The sequence below is a fragment of the Bufo bufo genome, chromosome 2 (genome assembly GCF_905171765.1).
Source record: "Bufo bufo chromosome 2, aBufBuf1.1, whole genome shotgun sequence".
Taxonomy (NCBI): domain Eukaryota; kingdom Metazoa; phylum Chordata; class Amphibia; order Anura; family Bufonidae; genus Bufo; species Bufo bufo.
The window spans coordinates 328,560,558-328,581,426 of NC_053390.1; the positions used below are offsets into that span (position 1 = coordinate 328,560,558).

At 49.7% G+C, this 20,869-nt stretch overlaps 1 protein-coding gene across 3 annotated transcripts in view; it reads right to left on the reverse strand.

Annotated features, from left to right (window-relative positions):
- Nucleotides 1-20,869, reverse strand: part of NAA35 (N-alpha-acetyltransferase 35, NatC auxiliary subunit) — a 64,961-nt gene that overhangs the window by 3,340 nt on the left and 40,752 nt on the right. For 2 of the 3 annotated variants that reach the window (XM_040417011.1, XM_040417010.1), the window contains exons 19-23: nt 20,205-20,272; nt 13,158-13,298; nt 12,435-12,557; nt 4,214-4,294; nt 3,364-3,411 (exon numbers count right to left, since the gene is read on the reverse strand). In XM_040417011.1, coding sequence (XP_040272945.1) covers nt 3,364-3,411; nt 4,214-4,294; nt 12,435-12,557; nt 13,158-13,298; nt 20,205-20,272 — 461 coding nt within the window. The remainder of the gene's footprint in view (nt 1-3,363; nt 3,412-4,213; nt 4,295-12,434; nt 12,558-13,157; nt 13,299-20,204; nt 20,273-20,869) is intronic. The other variant, XM_040417012.1, reaches the window with a different exon arrangement.

Sequence of the window (20,869 nt, forward strand, 5' to 3'; positions counted from 1 at the left end):
ACTTACCCTAGACTAGTGACGTCACGACCATCAGCCACATGGTCTATGGGCAGTCAGCCCCATTCAAGGACTGCCCGGTCTTCTCAAACAGCTGATCGGCGCAGGTCCAGGGTGTTGAAAATCCACCAATCAAGTATACTTTGCGGCAAAATAGTATTATATTTTTTGAGCTTCCCTGTAAAATCCTTTTCTCGCTGTGTTCATTGGCAGACACAGAAGACCATGGGACTAGGAGGTGACACTAAGCTAAAAAGGTTAGCAGTCAGAAAAAGCTAACAGAAACCAATAGTAAGAAAGAGCTGGAGGTGGGTCAGAACCAAGAACAGACGGGACCAATCTAGAAGAACCAACACTGTAATTACTGGGTAGGATCTGTGTCCCCCAAGGAACTCAGCGAAAAAAGGATTTTTACAAGCAAGCACAAAAAACACTATTTTCTCGCTTGTATCATTGGGGGGACACAGAAGCCCATGGAATGTTGAAGAGCAGTACCATGGGGAGGGAACAAAAGACCAAGTCTCACATGGAGAGTGAGAAGGATGCACAGGAACCCCAGACTAGGAAAAGCAGAGCATGTAACAGGAAGGCCAGCCAGTAAGAGAGCGCAGTGTGCCGAGCTGGGCATAAAGAGGAGAGACCAGCTAAATGAAGCCAAAGGACTCGGGAGACTTCAGAAGATGTGGCTAGCAGCACAAAATATCCACAGGAAGGGTGAGTCTGAAAACGAGTCAGACGGCAGAAGACAACAGAAAATGTTGGAGAGAGGAGACATAGAAAGGGCCAGAATATGTAGGAGGTAACCAATAGTAGATGACGAGAGCCTGGAGTCATCAACTGTGACAATATGGGATTAGAAAAAAAAAGTTTGTGAAGACTGGCAGTAGGCAGCTTGCAATGGAGCAGGGCAGAAAGAAGCCAAGGAAAGCCACTCCATGAAATACCGATTGGAAAGAGACCGAATTAAAAAGATTTCTGTGAATGTACATCCGGATTATCAAGGACTGCAGAACTGCTGTTGTGGCAGATCTCGACTCCCATGGAGACAAAAAAGTAGGGGTGGCCAAAAAAGAAAGAGGAATAGATATTTCAACATAAGAAAAACTCAGTAAATCTGGAAGGAATCAATTGAGCAGATGGCAGTGGACTAGCCTTGGAATGGTCTCTCAGGTAGATTATGAAAACATCGGTAGGCCAAACTGTAAAAGGAAAAAAATTATGTCATATAGTCTGTCATCAAGGAAGAGAAGTGACCACCAAGGAAGATAAAAAACAAACAAACAAACGGGAACAAATCAGTAGTACTGACTGAAAAACCATAAGAACATAGGGAATAGCCTAGTAGGAAAAATGAATGCCTTCGGGGATGAAGAACATCCCCAATCATGTGGTCAAGAGGATTGCATCATCAGAATGTAGACACACCAATATCAGTCCCCGGAGAAAAAAAGAAGACTGAGTGATGCTGGACCCAGGACAATATCATGACTGGCCTTGGTCAGGCCGAGCAAATAGAGCAGAAACAGAGCAACTGCACTGCGAAAGAACAGAGCAGCCTGTAACACGAGAGAGAGAGATCACATACGTTTGCCAAGAATATCTAGAGATAACGGAGGTGTATTTGAAAGTAAAAACCGCAGCGTCCACAGCTGCTAAAAAAATAAGAGCAAGAAAAAACAGCAGAGCTCCATAAGGAGAATGGCAATGGACAATTGCAGATGCACACAGAGCCATGTTGTAAATATTGTAACAAGAGAAGAGAGTAGCCACCTCACATTCAACAGAAAAACTGCCTGGACTGAGCAGACCTAACCGTAAGCTGAAGAGAAAAATGCCTGGGCTACATTCACACGACCAATGGTAGTCTATGGGGTTATTCACACAGCATTTTTTTGACTGTCAGTGAAAAATAGACATAAAAAAAAATACATGTTCTATCTTGTCCGTTTTTCACTGACTGACTGTCCCCCGTACAATTGAATGGGTCCGTTTTTAAAGTCCGTTTCTCAGAAATGCATCAGTGAAAAAAAGTCAGTTTTTAACTGCCGTTCTTTTTCACCGTCGTGTGCATGTAGCCTTAGCAGTAGGTAGAGACGCTGCCTATAGACTTTGAAGGGGAGAATGTGCTCATCAGAGGAATGCACAAGTGGTCAGACAGCAGCCAGAGACTGGCTCCGATAAACAAGTATGATGTGGATGCCCATCGCCACAAAACAAAGGTACCAGAAAAAAAATAGCGTCAGCACAGGCACTCGCTAACCTGAGTAGTACACTTACTCAAGGAACATGGATACTGGTCAAGTAGACAGAAATATCTGGGGTGAGTGCATCTACTCGTCTTGTGGAAGGGTGTTGTGTCTCAGCAAAAAATCAGCTACTAGTGGCGAGTGGGAGTAATGTAGGCGATTCGCAGCATGTGAAGTCAATAAGTATGTCTGCTACAGCAGAATGTCAGGGCAATTACACAAAATCCCCAAAAAGGGCAATGCTGAAGCTGACAGAGCATAAATTGTTAGTGCCAATGTCCGACTTGTGAAGGAAACAATGTGGTACACCAGAATGGAGGGGCTGGAAACCCCTTAGTGACCAGCCTGTTTTGGGTCTTACTGAACAAGCGGTTTTCATCCCCGCCTTCCAAGAGCTATAACTTTTTTACTTTCCTGTCTATGTAGCTGTATGAGGGCTGGTTTATTGCGGGGCAAGTTGTAGTTTTTAATGGTTCCATTTCGGGGTACATAACTTTCTGATTAACTTTTTTTTTTTTTGTAACTCTTTCTGGTAGGGAGATGGGATGAGTTTTTAATTATAAATTTTGCAGCGTTCATTTTTCGACATAAATAACATAATATCTTTATTCTCTAGGTCAGCATTATTACAGTGATGGCAAAAAAATAAAAAATAATCTTTTTGCATTGCTACATCCCAAGACCCATGCCTTTTTTATTTTTCTTTCTATGGAGAGGTGTTGATTTCTGCAGGACAACTTTTAGTTCTTATTGGTATCATTTTGTGGTAAATAACACTTTTTGAGAGCTTGTTATTAAGTTTTTTCCGTGTCGACTAAGAATAAATTAGCAGTTCTTTCACTGCTTCCATGCGGTGGGCGTCATTGTCCATGGCATGTAAGGGGTTAAACAGCCCGGATTGCTACTCTTGCCGGTCCGGGCTGTTAGAGCAGGAGCGAAGCTCTCGAGTGCCGCGCCCTCGCTCTCCGCTTAGACCGAGCTGCCCAGCCTAAGGCCCCTTAGTGACCGCCGTAAAAAGACATATGGGTAGTCACTAAAGGATTAAAGATTGATAAGTCACTGGGCTTTCCTGTTGCAGCCAGCCACAGGGTCACCATTTATTCGTGTTCGATCCACCTACCAGTGTAAACTGCCACAACTGCTGCTCTCTGCTGGGCCCATGGGGGAGCTGAAGGGAAGAGGATGAAAATAGAATGAGTATTTCTGAATTAATTCTAATTTGTCTTCTTGGAGGAAGGTGAAATGATGAGGGAGGCCATCAATGTTCACCCTCCCCTCTGGGAACAACAGGCAGGGGCACAGCTATCTCTGTTCCCCAACTAAAGGGAAGAAAAAAAAAACTAAAATAACAAAGGCAGAACAAGCCCAGGGATGTCTAACTCCTATGGACACTAAGCGAAAACCGATTAGCTCAATGTCTGCAGGAGGGGCATAGCTGATAGAAGGAGGTAACATGTTCTGTTTAGTGTCTTCTGTATCCCCCAAGGACACGAGCGAGAAAAGCCAGACAGTTCAGTCTGCAGAATTTCTAATGTGCAAAATAACCTAAACAGACAGGATAAAATGCTACCCAGTCTCCGAGCCCAGTTACTATTGCTAGATCTGCCCAACAAATTAACAAAGTAGTTTTCTCATCAGAAGTTTGAAGTCCCTGTGATAATCTCTGTGAATCCAACTGATTTTCCAGAGGAAGCCCCAGCTAGCCCGTTATTTTCACGGCAGATTCCAGTGAAATGTGGTATTAAATGGTAGCCATTAAATGACTAATGCATGGATGGCTGCCAGAGAGGCGCTCTGTTCAGGCTCATGGAGGGGGCTCCACTGATGCAGTGATCCCTGAGGCTGAGAACACACATTTAATTACTAAAATGGAACGCACATAAACCAACTTAGATGATGAATCGGTCACAATTCTCAATAGTGAAGGACACCACTTAAGAAAATTGAATATGTAGCTTCTCCAAGATTACCTTTGAGTCCTTTTTATGTCCTCCAGCAAGCAACTTCATTACTACTATGTTGTTTTTAGATACCTTCAAAATCTCATTGACCTAAAGCAAGATTAATATAAATTGTGTTAGTACCACTATATAGTGTCTCATTATTAGCTTACTTAACATTTCTTTGGCACTAATGTCACACCTTTATGGCCAAATCCATACAACCTTGTAGAGTCATATACAGACTGGTGTTCAGCAAAGTACTAGTCGGAAAAGAAGCCGATTCCGGTTTCAAGTTTTAAAGTGGTTTTCCACTTTAAAAATCAACAACCGAAGTTATTCAATTAAGTTTTGCGTTACTTTGCGAATAATTTACTTCGGCTCTTTGGAGCCCATACATTTTAAATACTGTACAGGGAAGGATCTCCGTACTGTATTTTTCCGAAGTTTTGAATGAAGCGACTTTGGATGAAGCATCCGAAGCTCACTTAGCTCAACACTAATACAGACCATTAAAGGGGTTGGCTAGTTTCCTATACTTATGACATACCCTCAGGATAGGACATCAATATCACATCGGCGGGGGTTTGACGATCAACTTTTACTTTCCGACTGTTCCTTCCTATTGAAGTAAATGGGATGGAGGAGCTGCAATTACACTTGCTCTTTGCTGCAATGGTTGATTCTCTGAGATCAGAGTTCCCCAATCCCAGTCGCTGTTCACAGGTGTCAGCTGTATAACATAGCCACCATCTGCAGTGCATGGTGCAGTGTCAGCTCCCGAGTCAATGCCACGCTCCTCTGGTGCCATCATGCCGTAAATGTATGGCAAGTCACCAAGGGGTTAATACCTACTCAGGTTTTCTTGATCTTGTAATAAAATCAGTTGAATGATCTGAAACATTTACATCTGACAAATTAGGGGAAAAAAAAGATTTTTGTACTTACCGTAAAATCCCTCTCGTTGGATGCATTGGGGGACACAGCACCATGGGTATATGCCCAGCTGCCACTAGAAAGAAAAAAAGTGTTGGCTCCACCTAGATGGGCTGTACCCTCTGCACAGACACTAAACTAACCAGTTGGTACTAAAGCAGTAGGAGCACCAAAATCCAGAGCGAAAAGTGAAGCAAACATGTCCTAAACCAAAAAGAGGACCAATATCGAAGAGTCTCGGGAAGCCCGGTAAACCTGAACAAAGAAAAAACAACAAGGATGGGATCTGTGTCCCCCAATGCATCCAACGAGAAAAAGATTTTACAGTAAGTACAAAAATCTATTTTTCTTGTGTATGGCATTGGGGGGACACAGCACCATGGGACGTCCCAAAACAGTCCCCGAAGGTGGGAAGAAACAGACATGCGAAAAACCTAATGTACCGCCGCTTGCAGAACCTTGCGACCCAAACTGGCATCAGCAGAGGCCAAGGAATAGATGTGGTAAAACCTGGAGAAGGTGTGAACTTAAGCCCAGGTGGCAGCCTTGCAGAACTGGGAAGCAGAGGCCAAATGCCGGACCACCCAGGATGTCCCAACCGCCCTAGTGGAGTGAGCGGTCAACCGGAAAGGGGGATCACGACACTTCGCCACATAGGTTTCCTTGACAGTCGATCGAATCCAACAGGAGATAGTGGCTTTGGAGGCTTGTAAACCCTTACCGTGAGCCCTCAGAGACAACAAAGCGAGTCAGAACGACGGAAGGACTCGTTAACTGGAGATACAGCCGGAGTGCCCGAACCAGATCCAGACGGTGGAGAGACCTCTCTCTGGGATCAGAGGGGTTGGGACAGAATGAAGGCAGTACAATCTCCTCATTATTGTCGAAGAAAGGAGGGAACTGGGCACAGGACAACCTTGTCCTGGTAAAAAAAACAAAAAGGGAGACCGGCAAGAGAACGCCGCCAACTCAGAGACTCTGTGAATGAAGGTAATCGCGACTAGAAAGGCAACCTTAAAAGAGACGTAAGAAAGGGAGATCTCCTTCAAGGGCTCGAAGGGAGAGGACTGAAGGGCATCTAAGACCAGATTGAAATTCCATGGTTCCACTGGAGAGCAGAAGGGAGGGACGCGATGACCCACCCCCTGAAGGAAGGTTTTCACTTGGGAACGAGAAACCAAGGGCCTTTGGAAAAGAACAGACAAGGCCGAGATCTGGCCTTTGAGGGAGGCCAGGCGGAGACCTTTCTCAATGCCGGCCTGAAGAAAGGCAAGAATCCAGGGGACGAAAAAAAGGAGAGGGTGAACCTCGCCAGATTCACATCAGGCAAAATAAGCCTTTCAGGTACGATGGTAAATCCTGGCCGACTGGGGTTTACGTGCATGAAGCATAGTTTGGATGACTGACTCGGAAAGGTAGCCGAACCTCAGGAACACGGCTTCAACAGCCACGCCGTTAAATGAAGCCAAGGTAAACTCGGGTGGAACAGCAGACCTTGTGAAAGGAGGTCGGGACACAGTGGTAGTCACCATGGAGCGTCGGTGAGCAGGGAAACGAGATCTGCGTACCACGCCCTGCGGGGCCAGTCTGGAGCCACTAATATTGCCGGGACCTGATCCATTTTGAAGCGTTTGAGTACCCGAGGAAGAAGCGGAAGGGGAGGGAAGAGATACAGGAGACCGAATTGGCACCACAGGAGCACCAAGACGTCTACCACAAGAGCCTGAGGATCCCTAGACCTGGAGACGTAAAGTGGAAGTTTGTGATTCAGACGGGAGGCGAAAAAAGATCCACGTCTGGGATTCCCCAATGCTGGCAGAGCTGTTGAAATACCTTTGGATGGAGAGACCACTCGCCCGGGTCGAGACATTGGTGACTGAGGAAGTCGGCTGCCCAACTGTCGACTCCGGGGATGTGGACAGCGGAGAGAGCGTGAACATGTCCCTCTGCCCATCGCAGGATGGCTTCCTTCAGGACCGCCACGCTTCTGGTGTCCCCCCTGGTGGTTCAAATAAGCCACCGCAGTGGAGTTGTCCGTCTGAATCCGGACAGGATGACCGCGGAGTAGGCGAGTCCAACAGGAGAGAGCTAGGAAAATGGCCCTGAGCTCCAGGATATTGATCTGCAGGAAGCTCTCCCGTATCGAACACTGAGCCTGGGCTGTGAATGACCCGAAGACTGCCCCCCAACCTGCCAGGCTGGCATCAGTGGAGATCACCTGCCAACAGGGGGGGGGGGGGGGGAGGAAGGATCTGCCGAGGGAGACTGTTCGGGGGTTCAGCCACCAACGCAAGTCCCGGCGGACCTGAGGTGGAAGGCAGATCGGGCGCTCGAGGCCCGACGGAGACTTGTTCCACCAGGAAAGAATTGAGAGCTGAAGAGACCGGGTGTGGAATTGGGCATAAGGAATTGCCTCGAAGGAGGCAACCATCCGGCCCAGAACACGCATACACGCCATGGACAGAGGAGACGGCTCGTGGAGACGAGCCACTACCTTGTCCTGGGGAAGGAACACTCATCTGAGGCGAGTGTCGAAGACCATGCCCAGGAAATCCATCCTGTGGCTGGGAACAAGGAAGGACTTGGAGTGGATCACCAGCCATCCGAACTGGGATAGCACGGACAAGGTGATGTGTAGGCTGGACAGGTTGTCCTCCCAGGACGAAGCCTTCACCAGAAGATCGTCCAGGTAGGGTATTACTGCAACTCCTCTGGCACTGAAGTGCGACGAGGGGAGCCAACACCTTTGTAAAGACCCTCGGGGCAGACGCCAGGCTGAAGCGCAATGCCAAGAATTATAAATGTAGAGAACCTACTGCAAAGTGAAGGTACCTCTGATGAGACAGGGCTATGGGGACATGCAGATAAGCATCCCGGATGTCGATGGACAACAGAAACTCGCCCACCTCAAGGGAAGCAATCAGCGACCTGAGGGACTTCATATGAAAGTGACGGACAGACAAAATAATTGAGCGCCTCCAAATCCAGAATGGGGCGAAAAGAACACTGAAAACGTTTTGAGGTCGGGACAGGAACAATCACTCCACGCGCGTGAAGGGAATGAATGGCCTGAAAAAAAAAAATGATACCGCACGGGAGGGGGACCTGGGCTTTGACGATTGGAAGAACCGACCTGTGGGAAGGGCGGAGAATTCTATTTTGTATCCAGAGGAATCTACCTCCAAGACCCAGGGGTCATCCACGCTTGCGCTCCAGTGATCCTGAAAGGAGAGCAAACGACCCCCCACTCGAGGGGCGACTCGAGCGGTGGAAAACAGTCATGCAGATGATGGCTTTGCAGACTGGGGTTTTGAAGGCTTAGGGCGGGTGTGCCAGGAGGACCTGTCCTTGAAGGAAGGACGAATAGTCTTTTTGTCCTGACGGGAGGAGGAATCCCAAAAGGAGCGAAAACGCTGTGATCGCGATGCAGACAAGGACGGCGGCAGCGGTTCTGGGGCAGGAGAGAAAATTTTTCCCACCCATGGCCTCAGCAATAAGTTCCTCCAAACGCTTTCCAAAAAGCCTACCACCCAGGAAGGGGAGTGATATGAGCACCTTTTTGGAGGCGGCATCTGCCGCCCAGGCACGAAGCCGGGCCGTGCAGCGGATGGCCACAGAGTTAGTGGCCGCCCTGCTAGTGTGGCTGGCCGATTCCAGAGAAACATCACAAAGATACCGGGATACCTGGAGAAGATGAAAGACAAAGAGATGGCGCTCCCCCTGAGTAGAATCCGGGGGCAAGGACCGAACCATCTGTTTGGCCCAGATCACACAGGCCTTTGCCGCCTATGACTGCTGCCACGAATGCAGACTTGGACAAGGAGTCTATCTTCTTGTCCGACGGATCAGACAAGGAAGCAGCATCGGCCAAAGGAAGTGTGGTGGCCTTAGCAAGACAGGCCACCTGTGGATCTACCTGAGGAGGAACCACATAGTAATGGACTCCTCAGAAAAGAGGACGTCAGAACTCTTGGCAGGCTGAAGACGCCTACCCGGGTGACGTCACTCATTGGCCAGGAGTGCGTCAAGATCTGCATGGTTAGGGAAAACCAAAGCGGAGCGCCTAGTGCGGCGAATGATACGGATTCCTGAGCCAAGGAGGAGGGGTCCTACTGCACGTGGAGAGTGTCCCTAACTGCCCTAAAGAGATCCTGCATGGTCGCAGACAGGGCAGTGCTCTGAAGGTGCGGCAGGGGAGGATTCGTCGCCAGCCTCAGACCTGTCCTGGGAGTGACCCAAGGAGGAGTGGGACATAGTTGTGACAACCAGAGGTCATTTGCGGGACCTGGTGTCTGAACGTGAGCATGCCCCGTCCGCAGAGGAGTCAATGGGAGGGGCAGAGGCGGCCGCAAGTTGGGTAGGCAAGCAGTCCAGCAACTCCACCATTGATTGGGAGAGTCTGGCAAGGTTCCCTATGGCTTGGGACAGGGAAGAGGCCCATTCAGTGAGACCGACACAGGAGGTGTGGACAAGGCATCCTGAGAGGGCCTGGGGAAAAGGCACTGCGCACAGACAGGGTAAGGCTGACCGCATGGCAACTTTTTATTGCAAGGGGCGCACGTAAAATACGTGGTGACCCCGAGGCGGGGCTGGGAATGGGAGTCTTCTCAGGAAAAGGACATGAGGGCTGAGTGGGAGCCTGAAAAAGAGCAGAAAAGCAGCCAGCCAGAGGCTGTCCTACCAGACTCCAGGTGCTGTGTCCCCGAACAGGTGCTGCACCAGCTGCAGAAGAGTGCAGGAAGGCTGCAGGAGAGATCCACGAGTGCTGACAAGATGGAGGCCCAGAAGCAGAAGCTAAGAGCAAACTCTGCCCACAGGGCAAAAGTCCACGCTTGACTGGGATAAGAGGGGAGGAGACTCCCCTCCCAAGAGCCGAGGAGGGGCCAAGAAAAAAATTCCAGGCAGCAAGGGGGGGATGGGGAAGCAGAGGATGCGGCCTAGGCGAGGAAAAAGCCGGGGCCTCGATTAATGAAGCCGCTGGAAAAGGCGTCGGCAGGTAGGAACCGCAGGAAACTGGGGGCCCTCCAGCAAAGAAAGAACAGGTGGGGGCTCCTTAAAGGAAGCGACGCCCAGGGATGGGAAAAACTGGGCAAAAGGTGCACCTGGGACCCGAGGTCAGGCCACAAAAGATGCAGCCTAGTCCGGGCAAAAGCCGGGGACTAAAGTAGAAGGGAAGGCCGGGGAGAGGTATGGGTGGCCAGGGAGGAGAAGGGAGCCCGAGAGAGGGAAGAAAAAGGCCCCCCCACAAGTGTGGAGAAAATTTTACCCCCTGGAAAAACAGGGGGGAAAGGAAAACTCCCTAGGCCCCCCAAATATCGCACCCCCTGGCCAGAAGAGGGGAACTAACCCAGGAGACCCCATGGGGCAGGGATACAGGGGAGAGTACTTACCATCTGACGTCTTCAGGCTCCGCAGGGTAACCCCTTCGGCAAACTTGCACTTACGTGGGGTTGCCGGCATGCCACTACGGATGCTGTAATGGGGGACTGGGTGACCGGCGAGGTACAATAGTATGCGCTCGCAGGGGGTGCTACTAAAGGGGAGTCCACGATGAAGCCCCATCCTGCAGCAGGCAGAGGCATGAGAAAGAAAAATAAAAAATAAAATAAAAAAAGAGAACATAAAAAAGCAGGAAAACCTGCAATAAAAAACAGAGCAGGTCATGTCTGCCTCCTACGGACACTAGACTAAAACTGGTTAGCCCATCTGGGTGGAGAAAACACTTTTCCTTTCTAGTGTCAGCCTCCTAGTGGCAGCTAGGCATATACCCATGGTTCTGTGTCCCCCAATGCCATTCATGAGAAAACTTATTGGAAATCGGGTGAGGGGGCAAATACTTTTTCACAGCAATGTACTTGTCTTTCCTTCTGGACCCATCTCTAACATTTTTGATTTCAGCCTTAAAAAGTGTATGTTACCAGTTTTGCGTGTAAGTAGTTTATGTTATATCACCTTATGGGGTTTCAGAAGAGTAAAACATCTTATTATTTGATTGTCTTTTTGCTAGTTGCTATTGTTTTAAAGTAAGGGAATCCAAAAGGGCCAGCTCGTGTTCGAATGAGTTGACCTATCCAATTCAGGAGAGTATTTTAAAAAGGGTTAAAATTTTAAAAAGAACCTGTCTCCTCTCCTGACATGCCGGTTTTAATAGCTTCACACATTCCCCATGTAACAATTCTGGAGCATCTATTCTTATGTCTGTATGTTCTGCCATTCCTTTATTATTTCTACTAGAAGTTTTGAATTAATTGCTAGCAGTCTGCAGTAAGGGTACAGAGGGGTGTCAACAAATTGGGGGGGGGGTGTACCTACACAGTCTGACAATGGGGCAGCATGACCTGGATAGAGTGAGACTGTGCAAGGACCCCCACCCCAAACTGGTAAACACCCCTCTGTACCCTTATTGCAGACTTCTAGAAATGAATTAATAAATTCTAGTTGAAATAATAAAGAAATGGCACAGCATAAAGCCATAAAAATAGATGTTCCAGAATTGTTATTACATGGGGAATGCATGAAGCTATTAAAACAGGCATGTAAAGGAGTGGTGACATGTCCTCTACGTTCAAAGTGTTCTGGGTCCACTGCTGCCAGCCAAATAATGGCCTCAGTGGTGACCTGTGCAGGAACAGCATGTGTCCAAGATCACCACTAAGGCCACTGATCGGCTGGCAGCAGTGATGTGCATGTAGATGATACGTTGCACTCCTGATCCAGTGGCAATGGAAGTGGCGGAAGCAGGTGCATGGAGCTGGAGCCACTTTTTTTTCACACCATGTCAGAACCCCTGACAACTGGTTTCCAGTCTCAAAGAACCTTTTCAAGAGACACGATTAACCAACTGGCCGATAAATCCTGAATACTAAGAGGGCAAAACCAGGGTGGAATGCCTCTAATATTTATGAGCATGCATATATAACAAAGATAAGATTCAGAACAGAATACATCTATAAACGATTGCTCCAAAGACACAGAAAACAAGCATTTCAGTTACAGACTCTTAAAACACAACCTAGACACAATGAAGTCAATAAAAAAAAAAAAAGGCATCTGAAGAAATACATGCAAATATGAGAAAAAACAACTGCACAGAGTACAGCCATGGTTAGATGTGAACAAGCTAAATTAGACGATTTTTTTTGCATAGTACTGGGGTTCATGTATTGGGGACATTGCTACCGGCTGCAGTTATTACAAGTGTCTCCTAGGAACATGGGATCTGAGATATATGGAAGAAATGTGACCTACTGTAGAGCACAAATCCTGAATGTATGTTAAATAAAAGAAGCAAAGAAAATGAGAAGTAAAACCTTACCTCTTGATCCTGATTTGGAATATTTTCCAAAATCATTCTTGCTTGTTGGAAATGTTTGCTTGCAGCCATGTAGAGGTCTGAAGATTGAGGAGGAGGGCTATACTTATTTAGATCAGACATTTCCTATAATTTCCAAAAAAGAGTGAAATTAAACAAGATTTCTTTTTAAACGAGAACACGATAGTATGGAAAACATGCAGGGAGGTCAAAAGGCTAAAGGAGTGAGAAGAGAATGCTGTTTATAGGTAAATGCAGTAGACAAGTGATTTCTTCAATCTATTCAAAGCTATCTAGTCTATGCCTAATGTTGGATGAATTAATTTGCTGCACTGGCAAAAATTACACTTACTGAAATAAATCTACAGATAAAATACGATGGGACAGTTAAAGGGGTTTCACTCGAGGTATTAGTGACCTGTCCTTAGGACTAGAGTAGCTCAACTGCAGCAACCTGGTACAGCCAATACACTTTAAATGGAGCGGTCCTTACGGTTCAAAGTGGCAGTTCTGGCGGAGGCTGCAGGGAAGAGCTGACTGGTGGAGGTGCAGGGTGTCAGACCCCCACCAATCTGATATTAATAACCCATCCTGAAAATGGATCATCAATATTTGGAGCCCATAAAACCCTTTTAATAGAGCTCCTTATGTATATAGATAGGTTTTATATTCCACTGGATTTAGACTGAGGGGCAAAGAGTATGTCAAAAAGGTTATTCAGCCTACCTTAAACTGTAAGTAGTGCACTGGTGGAGGCGTGATAACACTGTTGAATGGTGCAAATCTGTGCTCATACCGAACTTGTTCACTGTCCAACTCAAACTTGGGTTTTCTCACTTTTCCATCCATGTCAAACGCAATCATTGTCTATATAAATGGACAAACATAAATAAAATAAATACTAAGAAATTATGGGGTTCACATCTAAACAATAAACCCCTGAAACCACACGTTTGGAAGCTTTATGGCCAGGTTATTTTAGCGATTTTCAGGTCTTGATGGATAAACTGTTCGATTTACTTTACATTTGCTATTAAAGTAATTGTGTATTTTGTCATGACACGACCGTTGTTATGGCCCGCAACTGAGCCGCAGTTTTTGCGGCTTGGGTGCGGACCCATTCATTTCAATGGGGCCGCGAAAGATGCGGACAGCACTCAGTGTGCTGTCCGCATCCCTGCAAAAAAAATATAACATCTCCTATTCTTGTCCGTTTTGCGGACGAGAATAGGCATTTCTATAATGGGCCACCTGTTGCATTCCGCAAATTGCGGACTGCATAAAACCGAACGGTCGTGTGTATGAGGCCTTAAGCTGATAAACAATATCGTGCATTTTAGACAGTAAAATTAGTAGTTTCACTGAAGCGCCAAGGATATCATAGGTAATAATACATCCCCACACGTACTCTCCAATCCTCAAAGACCTCCTTCTCTCCTCTCTTCTTATCACCTCTTCCCACAATCGCCTCCAAGATTTCTCCTGTGCATCCCCCACACTCTGGAACTCGCTACCCCAACATATCAGACTCTCACCTACAGTGGAATCCTTCAAAAGAAACCTGAAAACCCACCTCTTCAGACAAGCCTACAACCAGTGACCCTGCTGCCTCTATACCGCCATGACCAACTTCACCCGCACCTACTGTGTCCTTCTCCCATACCATGTAGATTGTAAGCCCTCAGGGGCAGCGCCCTCTCTCCTTCTGTACCAGTTTGTAACTCGTATTGTTTATGCTTAGTGCAATTGTCTGTATTATGTATGTATACCTCTTCTCATATGTACAGCGCTATGGGATGAATGGCGCTTTAATAATAAATAATAACGAGATTTTTGTATAACTTACCAGTAAAATCTCTTTCTCGCTCTTTCCTTGGGGGACACAGAAGACCTTGGGTATAGCTCATCTCCATAGGAGGCGTGACACTAAGTGAAAACTGTTAAGCCCCTCCTCCACAGCTATACCCTCAGCCTGGAGAGAGAGACTGCCAGTTGCGTGTCCAAGTAGTGAGAAAAGGCAAAGTCCAACAAGGAACCAACAAGCCAACTACCCACCGGGTAACAAAAAACTCGGAAACCGTGTAGAGAAAAACAATGAATGGGTGGGTGCTGTGTCCCCCAAGGAAAGAGCGAGAAAGAGATTTTACTGGTAAGTTATACAAAAATCTCGTTTTCTCACCCAGTTTCCTTGGGGGACACAGAAGACCTTGGGACGTTCAAAAGCAGTCCAAAAGGGGAGGGACCACAGCTCCAAGGCGAAGCACCCGAAGGCATCAAGGAACCGCCGCCTGCAGACCCAGGCGGGCCAAGGCAGCATCTGCCAAAGCCAGAGTATGCACCCTGTAGAACTCGGTAAGGCGTGCAAGATAGACCTGTGGCCGCCTTGCCCAAATGCATGGCCGAAGCCCAATGCCTCCGGCCCAGGAGGCACCGATCGCTCTCGGTGACAGCAAGGCAGAATCCTGCCCTCGGTGCGGTAACCTCAGCAATAGCCACTCTGATAACGCGGAGGAAAAAACACCCTGGAGTCCGTTAACCCTAAGCGCGGGCCTCCAGGAAACCCAAGAGACCGAACGTCGACAAGAGTCGGAGATCTCCAAGTAAAAAACGGCCAGGCCCAAACAACGTCCAAATCGGTGACGTGTTGAAGCGAAAGGCAAACACCACCTTCAGAAGGAAGGAAGAAACGGGATGTAGAACAGCCCTGTCCTGGGAAAGACAGAAGGCTCGGACAAAAAAAGGGGGCCATTCAGGCACCCGTCAGAGACACGACTGATACGGAAACACAACCGTACAGGACAGCCGGAGTAGAGGGAACTTCTGTAACGGCTCCAAGGACAAGATTGGAGCGCCGAGAGCTCAGAATGTAGTTCCCAGGGCGGTACCGAAGGACAGTACAGAGGAACCAAAGAGCCACTTCGAGTAAGAAGGTCTTGACAGGCCCAGAGGGCCGGGGAACGCTGGAAGAGGAAGATATGCGCTGACACTTGACACCTCAAGGAATCCCAGTCCCAGGCCGGACTGGAAAAAAAAAGACAGAACCATGGGGAGAGAAAAGTCAGAGCGGGGAATGCACAGCTTCCCACAGAACCCCAGACAAAAAAACCATAAATCTTACGACAGATCCTGGACGAAACACAGCCAGGAGCGGACAGTAGCGAACCCGCTGGAGTCACCTGGCAAGCGGGCGAAAAACCCAATGTGATCAGGCGCAGACCAGTAACACGGGCAGAAGGGTCGACAAAACTGGTCCCGTCGGCCCCCGAGCAACGTTGTCCCTATTCACCCGAGTGGGGGAGCAGAAGGACAGACGGAAAGGAACCAAAGGGTCCGCCCAGCATCCGCCAGATGCCAGGACAAGACAGGCTAACATCCATGCTGATGTAGCCATGTTCTACAGTCCCGGTGTGGGAGATCAAAGGACAATCTGGACCGAAAGGTAGTCCCCCCAAGTTACAGAGAAGGTAAGTCTACAGTAGGACCATTGACTTAGAATGGACCACGCAATCTGCTCTCAGTGGGAGGACAGAAACGCGGTAGACTCGGTAAATAGGCACAGCTAATACAGCCAGTGTGAACAAGGGAGACAGTAAGAGGCCAAAAGGAACACCGGAACCATCCACATGAACAACCATGCTCTCCCCAGAAGGGGAGGACAGTGAAGGAACAGCCTCTGAAGTCTGGCGGGGCAGAAGCCACATCGGAGTGATCTGTACCGAGCGGGAGCCAAACAGAGACGGCGAGATAATGGTAGTCGAGACAGAGGCCGGCATAACACCCTCCAACCGAAAGGAGGAGTGGGCAACAGGGAAGTCATAGGACAGCTCAAAAGCAGAACCCTGCTACACTGTGAGATGCCCGGTTCACCGCCTCGCAGAAGGCGAATACCCTGAAGAACCCAAGGTGGAAGTCCTCCGGACCTGGGTAATCGAGCACCCAAGAGAATTTGGGTGACTTTCCCGAGAAAAGCGGCCCGCACCTGGTAGCAGATCAGACTGAAGCGTAGAGGCGCCAAGAGGAAGGACTCATACCACACTGCATCCGAAGAGGAGGAAATTGCAGTAGGCAAGGGAACCGCAGTCCTGCCAGAGCCAACGAAGAATTCGAGGGGCGCTGCAGACAACAGCACTCTCGACCATGTGACCACTAGCGCAGGGAAGTAATACCGCGGAAGGACGAATGGGCACGCATCTAGGAACCACGAACACTCCCTGGGATGAAGGGCCAACTAAATGAATGAGTACCACCCAGCTCCGTGCAGCAGAGAGCAAGTAGAGCCCGTCCGGGTCAGGTGGACAGAATGAACTCCTTAGAGACGAGTGCAAGGCTTGCGGCAAGCATCGTATCCCAAGAAAACTAAAGTATGCCGCAGGAAGCAGGTGAGGCATACGTACGAGCAGCCCCGTAAGCAGTGAGAAGGCCAACCCACCTACAGGAGGAGAAGGCATACACAGCCCAAACAATGCACAAGAACGTCCGCTCACTGCAAAAAGGTTACTTCAGCGAAAGAAGGGGGCTCGCCACAGAGTGCCACAGCATGTACGGAATTGCAAGGTGCAACCTGAAAGGGAGTTATGCACAAGCCTAGTATAGCATGCGATGGAACGCAAGCAGTCCGCCCCGAAAGGGGGAATTGTACCTGGCAAACTGCAGTCGGCAAGAGTGCAAAGGCCGGTCCCAAAAGGGAGTGATGCCTAGGGCCGTACCTACTTCAGAGAAGCAGGACATACCCTATAATACAGCATGAACGCAGGAGGTCCACCTAGTGAAAGGGGAACATGCACAGGGTTATCCTAGCATTAAGCGAGTGTGCAATAATACACCCAACACTGAACTTAGCGAGAGTGCAAGTACTCTTCCAATGAAGGGGGACATGTACAAGTCCAGCACAGCCATACAAGGACAGTCGTGAATCTCATGAGCGTGCCAAAATCTGCCCATGGAATGAGGGGTGGTCACGCACAAGGCCAGCACCGTATCCAATGGGAGTGCAAGCGTTCCACCCATGTTAGAGGGCCATTCTCATGGCCAGCAATGTATCCGGTGAGAGTGTAGCATGCCGCCCAGAAAAAAGGGAGGGTAATGCACATGGCCAGCATCTCATCCAGGGAGAGTGCGAGCACCCCGCCATGTATGGGAGTCATACACATGGCCAGCAACGTACTGGTGAGAGACAAACACAGTCAGTGAGAATGTGTGTATGTCACCTGAGGAAGGAAGGAAGGCATGCCCATGGCTGGCAGCGAATCCAGCGAGAGTGCGTACACCGCCCACGGAAGAGGGGTCATGCATATGGCCGACAACGGGATGCACATGGCCAGCAACGTACCTGCGAAAAAACAACCACAGACAGAGGGATGTATGTATGCTGCCTGAGGGAAGGAGGCATACCCAAGGCCGGCAGCGAATCCAATGAGAGTGCAGCATACCGCCTATGGAAGGGGGTCATGCCTATGGCCGGCAGCGAAACCAGTGAGAGTGCAGCATAGTACATAAGTACAGCATAGCACATCAGTGAGAGTGCAGCATTCCGCCTATGGAAGGGGGTCGTGCACAAGCCAGTACCGTATCCGGTGAGAGTGCAGTATTCCGCCTAAAAAGGGGGGTCATGCACATGATCGGCAACAGATCCAGTGAGAGTGTAGCGTTCCGCCTAGAGAAGGGGGCCACGCACATGGCCGACAGCGAATCCAGTGAGAGCGCTGCGTTCCGCCCATGGAAGGGGGTCACGCACATGGCCGGCAGTGAATCCAGTGAGAGTGCAGCGTTCCGCCTAGAGAAGGGGGTCACGCACATGGCCGGCAGTGAATCCAGTGAGAGTGCTGCGTTCCGCCCATGGAAGGGGGTCACGCACATGGCCGGCAGCAAATCCAGAGAGAGTGCAGCGTTCCGCCTAAGGAAGGGGGTCATGCACATGGCCAGCACCGTATCCGGTGAAGGTGCAGTATTCCGCCTAAAAGGGGGCCATGCACATGGCCAGCCAGGGAGAGTGCAGTATCCCGCCTAGAAGGGGTATGCACATGGCAGGCACCATAACTAGAGAGATGATGAATGCAGCCTACGGAAGGGGCGCATGCACTGGGCCAGCGCCGTATCCTGGAAGAGGGCAGGAAAACCGCCTAAAAAGGGGGAAATGCCCTAATAGCGACGCAGGCTGGGAGCGCAACACCATGCCGCGTGTGGAAAGAGGGTATGCAGACATGCAGCACCTGAGGCTGCAGCGTCCTGCGCAGCCCACAAGAAATCTGTTAATATTATATATATATATAATTATTATTATTATTTTTTTTAAAACACAGCCTCTCTGAGGCTAAAAAAGGGGGGCCAACCATACAGGTCCATTGGGAGCCGGCCTGTACCCAAAGGGTTAACAGGGATCCGGCCTTGAGGGCGGCGCTGCGATCCCCTGGGGGCGGAGGAACCTCCCGGCGGGAAGAATTCGCGCCTGGAGAAGTTCCCGCCCCCTCCACCAGAGGCCGGAATTTTGCGGCCTAGCAGGCCGTGAACTAAATTTGCGGCGCCCGGCATGTACCGCCGGGACCTGTGGCGGAGTGGCGCATCAAACCGGCCGCGGGTGCCCACCCCGCGGCCCGGTCGGAATTGCGGCCCAGCAGGCCGAAGCCTGGGCCAAAATTTGCGGAGCCCCACCGACCAGCACCGACGGTCGGCCGGGGCCTGCTGGGGCAATAAGTCAAGCCCAAAGCCGGCCGCGGGAGCCCACCCCGCCGGCCGGAAGAGTCAGGGGCCCGGAATGGCGGCTTGCCGGCCGCGGGATCCCACCCCGCCGCCGGAAGAGTCAGGGACCCGGAATGGCGGCCTAGCAGGCCGCGGAGCCTGGGATAAGATTTTTGCGGCGGCCGGCCGCACCGGAATACCAATGCCGGCCGGAGGCGAGGCCTTACTCCACAGAGTCCCCCCCGTCAGGAGCGGACCTCAGGCCTTGGGTCCACCGCCTCTGCAACACTCCGGTAAGGAGATGATGGGGGGGGGGGGGGATGGACCCAGAGACCAGGTGCCCATGCTGAGGGGAGACAGCCACTGGCTGCATGTCCTATGGAGCCAGGCAGGAAGGGGAAGGCAGAAGCAGATTGCCGCTCTGCGGCACCCCAGGGGCCAGCGTAGATCCGGCAGGGGACCAGAGGCCCAGTATGGGGGTCAGGCACGCAGGAGACCAGGGTGGGGAGGTGGGGGACGTAGGGCTGGAGAAGCCAATCTCTCACCATAGCAGTCTTCACCCTCGGTCCATTCCAGCAGGGTCACCCCTTCAGCTACTGGCACCGTAGTGGCAGGACGCTGCAAGAGGGACTTGGCGTGCGGGCGACCCTTGCGCTGGCGGGATGTAGGGGAGCTAGGCTGCCCTGATCCACCTTGCCTTCTGTGGGGGAGGCAGCAGTGCGGGTGACCGGCACTGGCGCAGCTCAACCCCGGGAGAAACAGAGAGGTCTAGTGCGTCTCTGTTGTCCCTGATGATCTGGAACAAAAAGAAAAGAAAAAAGTAAAAATCAAAAATTGAAACAAGGAGAAAACAGCCCTGCAGAGCAGGGAGTGTCTTGCCTCCTTGGACACTAAGCAAAAACTGGCAGTCTCTCTCTCCAGGCTGAGGGTATAGCTGTGGAGGAGGGGCTTAACAGCTTTCACTTAGTGTCACGCCTCCTATGGAGATGAGCTATACCCAAGGTCTTCTGTGTCCCCCAAGGAAACTGGGCGAGAAAATAACAATAATAATAACCACAGCAGGTTCAACACACTACCAATACACACAAGTTCTTTTACCTTGTACATCCCTGCACACATGTTCTGGTACGCTTGGCTTAGAGTTATTTCTCTACTCAATGGACGAACTGAAAAATATTCAAATAAGAGCCGCATTCAATAGGTCAGCATTATAAAAGATATATGCAGTATATAGACACAGCGGGGAACATTTATTAAGACTGCCATTTTAGATGTCTGTCTTAATAAAGCCCTAAACTGGCGGTGGATCCACCAGAGTTATAAAGAGGAGCCAGGCTCTCCATAACTTCAGCGCATCCAGCGCCAGTTCTAAATGTAAGACAGCTCCCTTGCTGTCTTATTTTAGATCATTTTCTATGCCTAAAGCAGGCGTAGAAAATGGTGAATGAGACGGGCCTACCAGCCCTTCCCCGCCACTATTTTAGATCTGACATTAGCAGGGAGAAGTTGCAGATCGTGGCATCTGCACCTGAAATACACCTAATTTAGGCGTATTTCAGCATAGTAAATGATAGGGATCGACCGATTATCGGAAGTACCGATATTATCGGCCGATATTCAGGATTTTGTACATTATCGGTATCAACATCCAACCTTGCCGATATACCGATAATGCGTATAAAGAGAATACTAGTGAGCGCTTCCATTATGTAAGCGCTCACTAGTATGCATTGGGTGCCGGAAGCGGATAAGAAGCGCAGCAA